This window comes from Catharus ustulatus, chromosome 3 (genome assembly GCF_009819885.2).
Source record: "Catharus ustulatus isolate bCatUst1 chromosome 3, bCatUst1.pri.v2, whole genome shotgun sequence".
Lineage (NCBI taxonomy): Eukaryota > Metazoa > Chordata > Aves > Passeriformes > Turdidae > Catharus > Catharus ustulatus.
The window spans coordinates 54,159,868-54,175,143 of NC_046223.1; the positions used below are offsets into that span (position 1 = coordinate 54,159,868).

At 39.8% G+C, this 15,276-nt stretch overlaps 1 protein-coding gene across 4 annotated transcripts in view; it reads right to left on the reverse strand.

Annotated features, from left to right (window-relative positions):
* HIVEP2 (HIVEP zinc finger 2) overlaps window positions 1-15,276 on the reverse strand; it is a 133,356-nt gene that overhangs the window by 18,529 nt on the left and 99,551 nt on the right. For all 4 annotated transcript variants that reach the window (XM_033054497.1, XM_033054498.1, XM_033054501.1 and 1 more), the window contains 2 exons: window positions 7,552-7,596; window positions 659-6,278 (listed from right to left, as the gene is read on the reverse strand). In XM_033054497.1, coding sequence (XP_032910388.1) covers window positions 659-6,067 — 5,409 coding nt within the window. In that variant the 5' untranslated portion in view covers window positions 6,068-6,278; window positions 7,552-7,596. The remainder of the gene's footprint in view (window positions 1-658; window positions 6,279-7,551; window positions 7,597-15,276) is intronic.

Sequence of the window (15,276 nt, forward strand, 5' to 3'; positions counted from 1 at the left end):
CTCATTTTGGTCCAACTCTGTAAGATAAATTAATCTGTCCCATTTAATTTGACAGAGAATAAGAGAGCAGGCAACATGGACAAATTTTTACAAGAGTCTTGACAGAAAAGACAATACTGTATCTTTCCTCGGGAAAAAAAATCATGGAAAATAGATATGGAAAAGCCTCAGAAGGTAATTTACTGCCATTACAGAATTTTCCCTGGCACCATTGGCAAATGCTTAATCCATGAGGAAGAGTCAATATGTAAAAGACATTAAATGGATCTGAAGATCTGTATTCAATTTTATGTTAATCTTTTCTTACAAACACACGTGGATGTTTGCATCTGACACTGTTTAAATTGGGAAAAACAAAGGGCAAAATAAAAGGAGATAATGTATGAGGCTCTGGCACATAAGGGGAGGGCTTTAAAAGCCTCACTTTTTACATCTAATTTTGAAAATGGAGACAGAGACAGAGACAGCAGAAGTAGCAGAGCTTGCAGAAGGATAAACTGAGGCTCAAAAGTTGTCTTGGGAAGATGTCACTGGCTGATTTCCCAATAGGGAAACTTTTTGTAAAAAAAAATAAATCATTAACTCACATTTTATAGTTTACTAGAAATATGTAACATAAACATATATTAATTTAATTTTATTAACTTTTTTTATTTACCTGAGCAAACTGCTTCCATGCACTTGATGATGTCAGTTTGCCAGCTCCAGGTCTGTGCATAGCAGCCAGGGTGTAGATTTCTGTGGTGTTTTTTTGCTTGGACCTTAAAAGTGCTAAAGTGGTCTTTGTACTTAGCCCAGATGGGTTTGGGTTACATGAACTTATACACCATGAAGCATAAACAGAAGCTTTGAGGGTTGGTTGCTGAGTGTAATTTGGTTTCGTATAGTTTAAGAAACACCAGCTCACAGTAGTCGTAGTACGCAGACTTGGGAACTGAAGGATCTGCTGAAAATCTGCTACGTCTGTCAGGAGAATGGTTGAGGCTGTGACTTTCCCAACAGCATTAGATGACATCTGGACTAACATCCCAAGAGGTAATTTTTGATGTTTCGGTTGGTCTTCTGCCTGAATTTCTCCTGGTGGCAATGAAGACCTCTGTGGACTCATGCTCATATCTGAGGCTGTTTCATCCACATCCAGCTCCTCTGGTGTGTCTCTTCCTTCAGATGGGCCACTGGACTTCTGCCCCGGTGATGCAGAATCAAAACTGGAAAGTTTCTCTCTGCTCAGTGGGAATGCATCAGCTCCCGCCATGCTGACAGGTGGGAAATCTTGAGATGTTGAGGATGACAGCGATGAAGAGGATGACATGGATGGCAGACTTTCTTTTGGCTCAGTAGCACAGCTCTGCCTCACTAGTTGAGGCTTCTGCATTCTTGGAAAATCTTTCTTTATATCTGAGTTAGTCAACTCAACTGCACTTAGTTCCTCAACTATCTGCCCATACATTTTTTCCTCTTTGACTCGTTTCTGCTGCTTAGTCTCCATGAAGAGGTCCAAGCTGCTGGCAGGGGAGAGCATTCGTTTGCCTCCTCCCAAGGTAGAAGCCATGTCAGAAGTGGAAGGTAAACATAAGGGAATTGGTGGCTCCAGTCCAAGAGGAAGTGTCTGCGGCACTTTCCACAAAGGATATTTTTCTAGTCCTCCATGATGACCCAACATCTGAGCTATGTTAAATCCAATTCCTTGCATGGTTGCATTAGTTGCCAATGTTCTTTGAGAAACTGTCTCATCAACTTTACAAATCACAATTGCAGGACTGTTGCTCTGACCAAGGATCTGGGAAATGCTTGTGTACATTACACTACCATAAGATGGCACGTGGGTTTGAATTCTGACAGGAACAACTGTTCCTGGCAAAGACTGTACAGATCCATCACTTGGGGAGTCAAAATCTGCCTGAAGATGCTGCTCAGAGGAGGTATCTGTTGGTTTAATGCTATGGTCTGACTGGTACTTAGCAAGAGTATTTTTTGAATACGGCCCAGATGTTCCTGAGTAATGCTGGTATGCTTGCTCTTTAGCATGCACATAATCAGCTGCTTTCTTTCCAATAAGCTCAGGTGCATGTTCCAGGTGATAACTTGGAGGTACGTCTATTTGGAAAGCCTGTTTGACATAAGATTTCTGCAGCTGTTGTACAAATTGATGCTGGAAGTGCAGAGGTTCTGTGCAGGACTGCCACAAGATAGGCTGCTGAGATGGTGGTAAGTGAACCATGCAGACAGCTGGATAGGGGAACTGAAACAAGGTGCTATGGATAGGGGAAAATGGGACTTTTTCTTGGTGTGCAAATAGCTGCTGCTGCTCTGATGGATGTTTGTTAGGAATATAAGGTGCTTGTTGGATTAAGGGAGTCCTTAACATTTCTGGGCTGTCTGCAACAAGAACCTGTTGCTGGGCAAGGTGGGATGAGCTATTAAGCTGAGCACAAGAGACAACAGCCTGTTTTCCAGAGTCATCTACCTGAATGGGCTGAAGTACAGAGGAAGGGGAGTGATGCCAGACAAGCTGGGAAGAACGAAGACCAGCCTGTGAATGTTCCATCTGCTCCTGCTTTATACTTTGTTCTGTGCTCTGATCAGTCTGAGAAATCTCTGGAAAACCACTGAAGGAAGCTTGGCGAACCAAGAAGCATTTCTTCCTTTCTCGGGATGGAGACAATGCCACAGTAGGTGTTCCAGCTGAAGAGGCATGAGACAGGTTCCCATAATCAAAGGATTTGCTTCGGATCTCTGGGATTTCAGCAGCATGAGGACAGGGCATCTGTTCAGATGAGCAGCGTCTCATTTCCCTCTGATGGTGATGCCCAGGGACGGAAAGTGAGTAAGCACCTGCTGGAACTGTTAAAAACTCAGACTGTTTTCCAAACTCATCTTGTTTGGAAGGTGTGATGAACTTCATATTCTCTTCTCTTTCAAAGGACATTGAAAAACTTGAACTATGGGACAAATTACTTTCTTGGCTAGGGCTACGAGAGAGACTTGTACCTGTAGACTCAAAGCTGGATTCCCCAGAGGAGTGCTCCATGTCAGCCAGTCTTAAACGCTTCTTTTTGGGTGGTAGCTTTTCAGCTGGAAGTTGAGAAAGGGTTTCACTTCTCTGGGGCCACTGGAATTCTTCAGTAGGTCTCTCCTGCTCTTTACTCTGCACTTCTTTATCTTTTTCAGGCTTATCTGGCTCCTCCGTGACACGAATTTCAGGTACCTGTATGTTGTGCTGGCGAACCAACCTGGGCTGCATATGACACGGCTGAGGCTGCTGGGATGGGGATGGTTTACCAGTGTCAACATTTTCCATTTGTGGAGCTCGGTCCGGGCTCATTGGGGACTCACAAATCTCACTATCGCATGTTTCAGATGGTGAATACATCTTTTCCTGCTGGCATGCAATATGTTCTGTAGATTCAGACCTTTCAAATGAGTTTGGTCTACTCAATGAATTTGTGTGCTGAATGACAGAGATGACATTTCCAGGGGGCTTTCTAACCAGTGATTCTGCACCCTTTTCTTGCTCAGCAGTAAGGGATGAGTCTTCCAAAGAAGCTGCTGGACTCCCAGACTGCAAGTAAGGTCTGCACATTTCAAAGCGCTCCGCATGGCAATGGGGAGCATTTTCCAGGCCTTGGAGGGCAAACCCACTTCTTGGCACTTCCTGAATTTGGGATTTGGAATCGAAGTCTGAAGGTTGAATTCCCCCCGGGGTGCCAGTTGTACTGCTGCAAATCATAGGACTGTCTTCCTCATCTCCAACACTCTCCTCTTTCCTGCGCTTTCTGTTTTCAAAAGTTGTTCCAAGCATGGATGGCACTGACTGAGATTGTCCAAGTGCATCAATAAAAACCTCTCCCCCTTTGTTCATCCCACCTAAGGATGGTGAGTCCCTGTAGTTCTGCTTCTGAGCTTCAAATTCTTCCCACTTTCTGTACTGCTTTCCACTGGCATCATAGTCATAAAAGGTCTTGTCTCCTTTCTTCTCTTTTAAGGATGTTCCTTTGTCACCTGCTGTCTGTCTGCTGGAAGCAATAATGGTATTTTTGCCTGGTCTTCCATGATAGTCTGAATCTGAATGTCCCTCCTGTACAGATGGCAGCTCAAATGCAGCCTGTCTTCTCAGCATTCTTTGGTGGGATATTCCCACTGTCCCGGGATAAAATACATCGTCGGAGCCAGTCATCTTCTCATCAAATGAATGGCTTCCTCTCAGAGATGGGGGAATACTTAGGCTGTTTGCAGAAGAGGTTGGCATGGAGTTACTTCTAATAAGAGGAGAGGAATCTACTGGGGGCTCTAGAAGGATAGGCACATCTCCCTGCTGACTGACTTGGTACAAGCTGGATTCACTTTTGATGGATGATGTGGTCTGGGATTGTCTACATTCTGTATTGCTGCCTGGATAAACCTGTGTAGACTTAATAGTGCTCAAATTACTGGAGTCAATGAATTCCTCTTTATTTGGAGTCAGGTGAGAAATATGTTCCTCAAGCATCTTGATATCTAATCTGTTATTTAAAAGAGGTGACAGGTCTGTTTTGCCCTTTCTACCCATTAAACTGTGTTCCTGATTTGCTGTGGCTACAGTTAGTGCTGCTCTTTGATTAATCCTATAGAACTTCCCAAAAATTATTTCTTCGTAAGACTTTGCATTAGTATTTGGTGGGCTAATTTGCTGCTCAGCACTTTCTGAGCGGGAAAAATAGCCAGAGTCAGTGCTTCCCTTACTGTGTGGGCTCAGGAGGTTTAATGACTGCTCAGAATCTTGTCCTTTTTTCTCTGACAGTCTTAGTGCAAGTCGCTGTTTAACTGTATGAGAGTCATCAGACTTGGTACTTAAGGATGGGGTTTGCAACATATCAGAGCTAATATATGGTGAACTCTCACTGGGTAACTGAATCCCACTTTTAGGGATAATCAAAATGGGGACTTTCATCGGCCCCACCAAGGACTCTTCCATGGACGAGTGAAAACCACTCCTGCCAGCAATGTCCAGTGGGAGCTGCGAGACCGGGCTCAGTTTGTCAGACCCTTCCACTAGGAGTGAGGTCTCCTCATCAGTGTCTGTGCTCTGCTCTCCATCTGAATGTATTTCAGCTTCCACATCGATGTAACTGGCATCGAGGTCCAATTTAGAGACTGCTGACTCTGTGAAAGGTACCAACCCTGCCTTAATAGCATGGGCATGTGACTTCCTGTGTTTGTAAAGGTTGCTTTTCGTCTTGAAGGAGAAACCACAAGGGACACAAGGGTATGGTCGCTCACCAGTATGAGACCTAATATGCTTTTTAAGTACACTAGGTTTGGCACAGGCCCGATTACAGTAAGGACAAATGTACTTGCCAGGCTTTTTGGGTTTGTGCTCTTTTTTGTGAGCATCTTCTGATTGTTCTAAAGATTTCTGTGAATATTGGCTGTATGCAGGGTTCAAACTTGAAATCTTCTTCCTGGAGAAACCTCCACTATGGCTATGCATATGAAAAGGAAACAAGTCCTCTGAGGCAACTGATTGCAAGTGGCTAGGAAACTGCCATGGAGGGCCTTCCAAGCTCTGATGTGGCTTTATGTTGTGCAAGAAGCCTTGTGGCATTGAATGCTGTGGAAAGGAAAGTGAATGCTGACATGAGTAAGGGCTTGGACGATGCTGTGGATATTGCTTCTCTGTGACTTGCTGTGCAGCTTCATTTGATGATACCAGTTTCCCAGAACTAAAATGTTGTGCTGATGCCGTGTTTCCTACTTGCTCGTGATCTAATTGTGGTTGCCGCTGTACTTCTTGACTGCCAAAAGTGCTCATCTTAATAACAGCTGAATGTTCTTGCCTCCATCTACTTGGTACTTTAGCAGTTTCTCCAGACCTTGAGGTAGCTTTTTGCCCTATAGCCGTGTCCCCAGAGTCCATTTTGTTACACAAGGTCTTAAGTGCTAGTTCACTTGAAAGCTGTGCAGACACATGGAGTGTGCCCAAAGCTGTGCTTTTTAAAGTTTTGTTACTCCCATTTTTCCAGGGCTGTTGCAAGTTCACAGACTTTTCTTTCTCTTTGGAACTTTCCACGCAGTAGTCTATAGGCATTAGATTTGTGTCTGTACACTAATGAGAGTATTACACAGTTCTGTTCACGGCATGAACTTTCCTAAACAGTTTATTACACATTTGCAAAGACTTCTTATAGCATTTGGACATGTTCCATTGTTATTAAACACTGGGATGCAGAATGATCCAGAGATACTTGTGTTCTCCTAAAGCAAAGTTCATTTCATCTCTTCCATGGTGACACAGTTATCTGTACAGAAATATAAAATAAAATAAATAAATAAATAATAAAAACAAATCCACACACACCAGTTTGTACAGCCATACTCAACAACATCAGTGCAGTCACTTGCACTTCCATTAAACCTGACATGGAAATTACTGAGGGACTGCAGCAAAGGTAATTCATTTAACAAAACTCCCTTTTGTGAGCAGACACAGTAAAGAATGGCTCCAGAGACTGCACACAAGCATAGTCACTACCCAATAGCAACTCTAGGAATAGAAAATAGAGACCTACACTTTCTAAATTACACAGTAGTTTTGGAAGGCTTTCAGGGGATAGTTTAAAGGTTTGATCTCAAAAAGTCCACCACGTATTTTCAAAGCTCTTTCAGCAAATCACTGCTGAAAACAGAAGCCTAACTCTGTGAGTGGGAATTACCTTATCCAGTATTACTCACCTACAGTTCAGACATGCACTTTAGTCACCTGGCCTTCCTCTCAAGTCAAAGTAGGTTGATGAGAGAAGAAATCTTCCCATATCATGACAGGTGCTTCTGAAATTGAGGCTGTCTTTGCACATGGCTCTCCACTATGGAGATGCTTGTTTCTTAAAGTCAACTAGTGAACTTGGGGTACATACTGAATATTGCTAAAAAATTGCTAAAGTTAGGTACTTCTTACCTTAGATCATCTAACTGATTTTATAAGAAGGTGTTGTTCATCAGCCTAAACTACTTTTAAACAGTGAAAAAAGAGGCATGAAAGAGGCATTTCAAACACAGCACTACTGGTACCTTTCCCCAACTCCATCTTCAAATCACTATCTTAAATTCTAGTGAGAATGTCTTGCTAGATGTAAAGGATGTATTAGGGACTGTGTTGATGTGACTTTAGCATTTTAGATTTCACTATTGAAATAATTCCATCCAGGTATACATGCATTTTTAATGCTTAAATGCAATAGGTTTCCACAGTTCTATTAAAAAGATCAAAAGCTCAGAGGTATGATTTTCATGGAAAAGTACAGCATTTGAATTTGAAGTAGAATGTTCTCTTTCTGTTTTTATGTTATCCAAACACAGGACATTTTCTGGATAAAGTAATGAGAATTATAAAGACAGACATGATTTAAAAATAGCAAGGAAAAGGGTAAAAAAATCAGTATTAGACATACTGGATTACATTTCATTCCTACAGTGCAGAAAATTAATTTGGCTTAAAGAAACAATAACAATGTGCAGGAAAACACACAGGTAATAGGCACTTCTGATTTTTTTTTTTTCAGTATAAATAATTACCTTCATCTTCTAAACATCTAATAGGCACGACTATCTTCAAATTTCCTGTGGGGAAAAAAATAATTATATGACATTTTTGATATTAGGTGTAGATGATTAAAATCTTCTATTCTTTACAGTAGAAGTCTGAAAATTTCATTTACCCATCCCTGGAAAATTTCTTGTAGTGTCTTAGAGGTCTAAGCAATTACCTTTGAAGACTATAAGCATGAATAGTTTTAAAGGACTTGGGTTTCTAATGTGTAGATGAACAGCAGCAAGTCTAAACTAATAAAGTCTCACCTTTCTGAATCAGTGAAAAGAGAGCTGCCAATGTACCTCTTCATTCCTATGCCTTTGTTAAGCCTGGATTATCCCTGAATCCCCTTGGCAAATCCCCTTTCAATGCCTCTCTCCAGCTAATACTTTTAGACTTCAGGACACTCATTAAATGCTTCAGGGACCAGTACAAACTCCTGGTCAGGGTGTCACCATTCAGGGACAAGAAAATGTAGTGAAACAGGAGCAGGTGTCCAAATTAGTTAACACCTGTGTGCCTTCTCAGAGTCGAAAATTACAGAATACATGGTTAAAAGATTTCTGTGACTGTCATGATTTGCCAGCTGTCTGACTATGACCTCACTGCAGACTACTCTATTATTGAAAAGATCAGCTCAGAGAAGAGGGAGCCTGAACATCATCTCATTGCCTTAAGACCATTTCTCCCATCAAAAGAGGACTCTCAGTTTTCAACCAAACTTTCCTCAAAAATACATTTTTGCTTTTGTTTCATTGAAAAAGATGTTTGTTCAATTGTGATAACAAAAGCAACAATGACAGCATTTCTTTATGTTTTTTATTTATGCCAAAGTCAGAGCATCTCTAAAGAAACACCTCTAGAAACAGTTGGAATATAAGCTTCAGAGTAGGGGATATAGACTATTGTAGTGATCCTCAATTAGCAGCTATCAGAGAGAAATAAGAGCACTCATTTTCTCCACCAAATGGCACCAAAAATTATTAAAAACTAATGCCTATAAAGAGAAAAAAATCAACAAAAATTGAAAAATACTTTAAAAATCATTGTTATTAGTAACACTTTCCAAGAACAAATGGACATTAGCAAAGCCTGATAACTTGACACAAATAGAATCAGTACTATGCCACCTGTTATGAATTAATTACCAGTAGTACAAATAATATATCAGTAGTTAGGCCAGCAATAACTGATGGAATGTTTGTTTAGTCAATTTTTAAAAAAAATTTTAACTATAGAGAAATCTCCTGTAGTACAAAACAACAGCAAGTTATCAAATGCAAACCAGAATATTTTAGTTCATAATATTTAGCTTTGATGTGCTAATGGCTTTTTTAAATACCTCTCTTGTCTGATTGACTAAAATACAGAAGAAAAATGCAATCTAAGTATATATTTCTTTTTTAAATTTCCTAATCCTCTTCCTCAAATAAAAAGCGTGGGTCGAAACGGAAAAATAAATCCTTGTGCACGAGTTACAATATACCAGAAGTGGTTACTACAGAGCAGCTGGGCAGGGGCTCATGAGGAAATGGCAGGTAAATGGCCAACCAGTTCCAGCAGCTGGGCTACACTGAATGCAGGTAGCTAATGATGCCAATATATGAGAACAGATGTAAAGGTAAGTGTGTGGCTAGGGAAAGGAGAAACAGGGAAAAGAGTGAATGTTCCTCCCTGAGAGAGCATAAAGTTATTTTCCATCTTCAAAGAAAAATATTCTTCTCCTTATTAGGCAATTTTGCAAATGGTGAAGGAGAAATTTTTAGAAGATGGGATTATCCTTTCTTTTCCATACTCCTCTTAACGAGAGCACCTTTATAGAAGAAATCTGCCAGCCACAGCAATGTGACAGCAATAGTTTTATTTCAGCAAATGATTATATTAATATACATCCAAAACTTTCCTGTTCTGGACTGTGAACTCTGTTACAGAGTTAAAGCCATTCTTCAGTCCTGCAATTTCAGAACATTCTATACAGTTTCTCAACCTACATTGTGAAACAGGTATAGACTAATTACAAGGATTATTGATGGCTTAAGTATGGCAAGAGCCACTCTCCTGGGGAAAATAAATCCCTTTCCAGAACAAACATAATACTTTCTGGTTTGGTTTGAGCTGCCATCCATCCTATGTCAAAGACGGCTTTAATATTATTTCTCTTGCTCTTTTTTCCCCTCCCTAATGGGAGACTGACCTAACTGGAGAAACATAAGACACTGCAAAGCTAGTTGGCATTCTGTCTGTTTTATCCAGTCAAGTATCTACCTCGTCTGGCTGCATCCACAGCCTAGTTTAAACCAACAAAATACTTCAATTTTCCAAGTGATTAATGTTTCTCCTTTAGAAAAAATTGCAAATATACTTCTAAATACTGCTTTTCATCAAATACATACTATCTGATAGGCAGAAACTCGTTATATTTCAAGTACTACCTATTTAAAACCAAGGAACTAAGGATGATAAAAGTGCACAATTGTTTTAATACCTTTGGCATGGCTCAGCTCTGCCGGAGTGAATAAGAGTAGCCCACCTACATGGATCAGAAGCTGTATAGGAGTTGCACAGAGTACATTGTTTGACAGGAGCTGCAAAGTCCTTCCTGGCTGGGTGCCAAGCCAGGTTTCCTGGCAGGAATGTGGCCCAAGAGCCAGTTTCCCTAGTCACATTAGCTGTGCTATCTGCTGCTTCAGAACAGGACATTTCACTTCTATGAAAACTTTGAACATGAGAAGATTACTTGGAAACTAGGAGCTGTATTTATGTCAGATGCACCTACTAAATCAAGATTTTCAAAACTTTCTAGAAAGGAACATTATCCTATTGCTCTTTTTTTAACGAGAGTGCCTATGTGAGATGTATGCAGGGGATGTATATCTGGTTGACTGCAGAGCTCCAAGATTATTCCTACTTTTCTCTCTTTTTCCTCTATTTTTCCAGACCATTAAAATGGTTACACTCAACAGCTTTAAAATAAAATTTGGCAAAATATTACTTTTACTGCTTCTCATTTTGTAGCTCATATTACAGTTCTTGCAAGTGAACAAATTGGAAGCTTATGTCTTCCAGGCTAAATCCTGAGTGCACCAAACAGAATAAATATTGACTCTAGCGTAAGGACTAAGGGTCAGATCCAGCCTTGTTTTAAATCTTTTCTGTCCAGCTCTGCCAGCACAAAGCCGGCCTAAAACCACAATAACTGGCCCCTGAAGAATTTGTATTCTATAGGGCAAGTGTTAGCACAGACAAACTGCAGTGGCTCCTATGAAATCCTTACATCCATGCACAGGTCTCTGCCAAGACCCTTATTAGGCAAGTCTAGTTTACGTCTGGGATAAGCCCAGCAGCCTTACAAGAGAGGCTGCCACTGAACTCTTCCCCACCTGCAACTGAGAAGAAAATTGCCTTGGCCTTTCAGGAAGAAAGACAGCATACTTTCAGCTTGCTGTCCTGAATGCTTCCTCTGTCCTACTAATGAGATTCTCCAAACAATTGCTTGGTGTTGATAAAGCAGTGAAAAATTTAAAAAGACTGGGATCCCTATTAAAACATGGATTTATAGTTTCTCCTTCACAGGCAAAGTCATAGGTGGGCTAAGTCTGAAGAAGAGCTCTCAACCAGCATCCAGTGTGCACCTCTGAAGGACTTCACTGGCATAAGCATTTGTTCATCCTTCTTTCCAAGGCTATATATTCATTCATGGGCTGAGGATGTTATGTAGCAACATAGCAAAAAGAATGAAGTCCTTGGGGTGTATAGTTTTGGCATTTTACACAAATGAAAGAAAAGATGACCAACTGACACTTGGCAAAGTCTGAAGTACTGGGGAATGGGAGCATGCCTGAGCTTTTGCTGCAGTTTGGCAGGAGTTGTAGGACACCATTTTGCACATGCAAATCAAAAAAGGCAGCTTTTTAAAAACAGTTTAGATGTATTTTTTTAATCTACCACTTTCTATCTTGCAACTGCTGATGTTACCTCTTGAGGTTTGAAGATACTATTCTAATTTGTTAATTTAATTGCACCCCAGATGTTTTGCCTGCCCTCTGGATTTCAGTGAATGTACTGCCACTCTCCAAAACCAGCCAGAGAAACACCATTTTGGAAAAAACTTGAAATATTTAGCATAATACATATGCGTTTGACTGGGTTTTGGGGATTTTTTGGGTGTTTTTCGGTGTTATGTTTTGCTTTGTTTTGTTTTGGTTTTTTTATTTAGGCAACTGAATTATTACAATATACTTTTAAAATGTCATTTAAAAGCACCATCCAATGCAAACCCGAACACTGCTCAGTGAGTACATGCAGTACACAATGATCTAACAAACTGTACTGAGTTTACTTGAGGACAAGCTACAGGGCAGGATCTGTTCGCCACTGCTATATTGTACTCACAAGGGTTCCCCAAGAAGCCAGGAACTGAGGAGACTCACGGAGAGGATCCAGTTACAGATGCATCAAGGGCAGACTGCAACCTCACTGTGACCAAACAACAACTTCAGGCTTTTACTCTCATGAGGGCACATTTGTGTCCCTGGTAGTTGCTGGTTTCAAGGGACAGATTCTATATGTGTAAAACTAGAAGTGGTATAAAACCTAGCTTTTTGATTCGTGCAATTATTATTTCAGTGCTTGAACTATATCTGGTTTATGTTTTGAGAGCTGTTCTAGAATTTCAGCCATTGAGAATTGCCATCTAACACATTTTAGATAACTATAGTAGTATTGAGTATTTAATTAATTTTATGCTGTTACTAAATTCACCTTAATCCTAATTATTTCATATAATTCAAAATATTACCTGAGACCATTATGAGAGTATGTTGTAAAAAAGGACTAGAATCTTTCTGCTTAAAAGCACACTGAAACCAACTAAGAAAACAATTAAATAATCAAATCTCTTTTGATTTGTACTCTAACACCTGATAACCTGAACTGTAGGACCTTAGATCTGTTCAGACATTTAATATAAATGTCTATGTGTACTTGCTGGGAAGAAGAGCTAGACTCTGAATGTGACCCAACTCAGTCAGAGGTCAAGCACACACTAACAGAAAAATCAGGTATAAAACAAGAGCCTCTCACTACAAGACTTGACTCAGAGAGACTGCAAAGGGACAAATTATTCCAACAACAAAAAGGAGAGCCAAATTCTGCTCTATATTAACCTGGTATGAATCTGAAGCAATGAGTTGCAAATCCAAGGACAGATTTATTCCTCATAAAAACAAACAGACTACTTAGGTTTAAGCTTTTATATACTATCTATGAAATACCTGAAGTGATTTGCCACAAGGTGAAAATAAACTAATCCAGCACCTCTAAGATGTCTACAGAGAAAATTGTAACATATATGCAAGAAATGTTGAATTACACAGTAGTAAGAAAGCATGGGTGACTTTCATTAAAAAATGCTGGTTTGTATCACAAATGCTTTGAGTACAGCTGCAGCAAAAGTCTCCGTTTTTGCTAGGTTAAGTATCTCAAATATAATTTTTAGATGCCGCTCTCTGTAGAAAAACAGCGCCAACCAAAAACCTTAACTTTAAATTGAATGTATTTTAAGAAACCATAGAAGAAGTCCAGAGCAGAAATGCTTTAACACTGACCTTTTAACTATAATGACAAGGATTGCTCACTAAAAGTATATCACTATTTCCTGTTTCAGCATCATGCACAATGTACACATTACTACCAGATGGAAAAAAAAATGTATAAAAAAAGCTTTAACGTTGCCAAACACCAGTTGAACACTTATTTCCACAGGATGAGTATTAAAAGAAAAAAAAAAAAACCACCAGAAAAAACTATGCAGGAACCAAATTAATCTTAAGCACTTCCTTTATAGGTAGGCATTTGAAAACAAATCACAATTCTTCTCTCCTTGAACTGAACAAAACCCTGCTATCAAAGAGATGCCAAAACAGCCAACAAGTCAAACAATCTTGTCAACCAATTAGCAGTTAATTGATCTCTCTGATCCCATTGCTTTTAATGGATCAGGTAAATATTTTGTTTCTGGTTGCCTAATCTTGCTGTGAACTTCAGGAGCCTGACAGAGCATGTCAGACAACACAAAATCTACCTGTTCTGTCTGACTGCTTTCTGATATGGACATTCTGAATCTGTCTCTATACAAAAGCAAAGGACTGGGATTATTCAGATATGAAACTAAACAAGAGAACTATATAAACTGCTACTCATTTCACACTGGTACTTATTTCCTTGGGGAACAAGTTAAAAAATGAAAACAGTTTAATAAAATACCAATCATTTCCCATGTGGACCTTAAAATGTAATGGTAGAGCAATGGCAGATCTGACAGACAGTATTTCCAGGACTATTCAAATTTCAGATGGCGATAAAAATACCCCAATAGTTTTGCCCTGCCCATACCCCCACCCCCACTCCCCATTTTCCTCTGAACTGCAGCGCACAGTGACTTATAAGAGTGAGAACAACTCACTCAGAGTTGAGAACCAAGAACAGTCAGAAAGCACTGCCCACCAAGGCCCTCTTTAAACACCATTTTGATGGCTGAAACAAGGTTTATATGATGCCTAATTCCATTGGTGCTATCTGTAGAAGAATGAGTGTCTCTCAAGGATGAATTAAGTAGTAAGCAACTGTATTTATTAAATACTTATTAAAAATGTACAGGAGTATCCAAAACAGTGCTGAGATACCAATGGACTTAATTCTTGGGCTACTCTCTGTCAGCAGAAGCTCAACTTTATCTCACTTTGGTCTGAGCCACAGCAGTTAAACATAAGGATACTGTGCAAAACTATAGAAGTGTCAAATAGTTTCCAATCACTGCAGAATTACTTTCCACCACGTAGAAAAGAAATGGAGCTTTGGCCCTGCCCAAAATGGGCTAAAAACCTCTGAAAAGCATAGGCTCAGACACTAACCAGTGTTGCTATGTGATGCCACTGGGGTTGCAATGAGAGTATTGCATTTGGAAGAACTGGTGAAAATGACTGAGATTAAAGAACTTTTTTCTCAATTCATCACAAAGAAAAGTGTTAATTGGAAAGGGAAATTTCACACCTAATAAAGGACAGATTAAGCAAACCATGAATTTAACAGCACTTGGGAAGGATGCAGTGCACTCAAGGAGCAAGATTCCCATGCAGATGTGGTTTGCAGTCATTTATAGACTTATAAAACATCACCCACAGTAGGAAGGGTAAGAACATTTTCACTAGAGGGTTCTGACTGTTAAAGTTGTCAGATGTAAGAATTTTCCTAACTTAAAGACATACAAAGACTGAAAAGTCTCAAAATTTTCACACAAGGACTGCAAACGGGCAGCCACTGGGGAGAGCACAGCTGTACTGGTAAATCCCTGCTAAGATATCATACAGCTTTCCTGCAAGTTTTCCCAGGAAAAAAAAAAATCAAAATTTCAGTAAACATTGCAACATTTTTAGGTACAAAGTAATTATTCTTCTCATGCCAAAAGGAACTACTAGGCAAATATCAGGCGTTTTCGTAGCATTTTCACCTCAGAGGGAAAATATAACTGAATTTTCTGTGAAGTGAGGTTTTTTAAGTTAAAAAGTTACACAATCCTAATTATGCAACGATGGCAGATTTTGTGAAGAGCCATGCCTCCTTTCACACCATGTCAGAAGAAACCACTTTCATTTCACATGAAAATATCAGTATCTTTCAAACACCTTTTTAAATGAGCAAATGCACTGGCT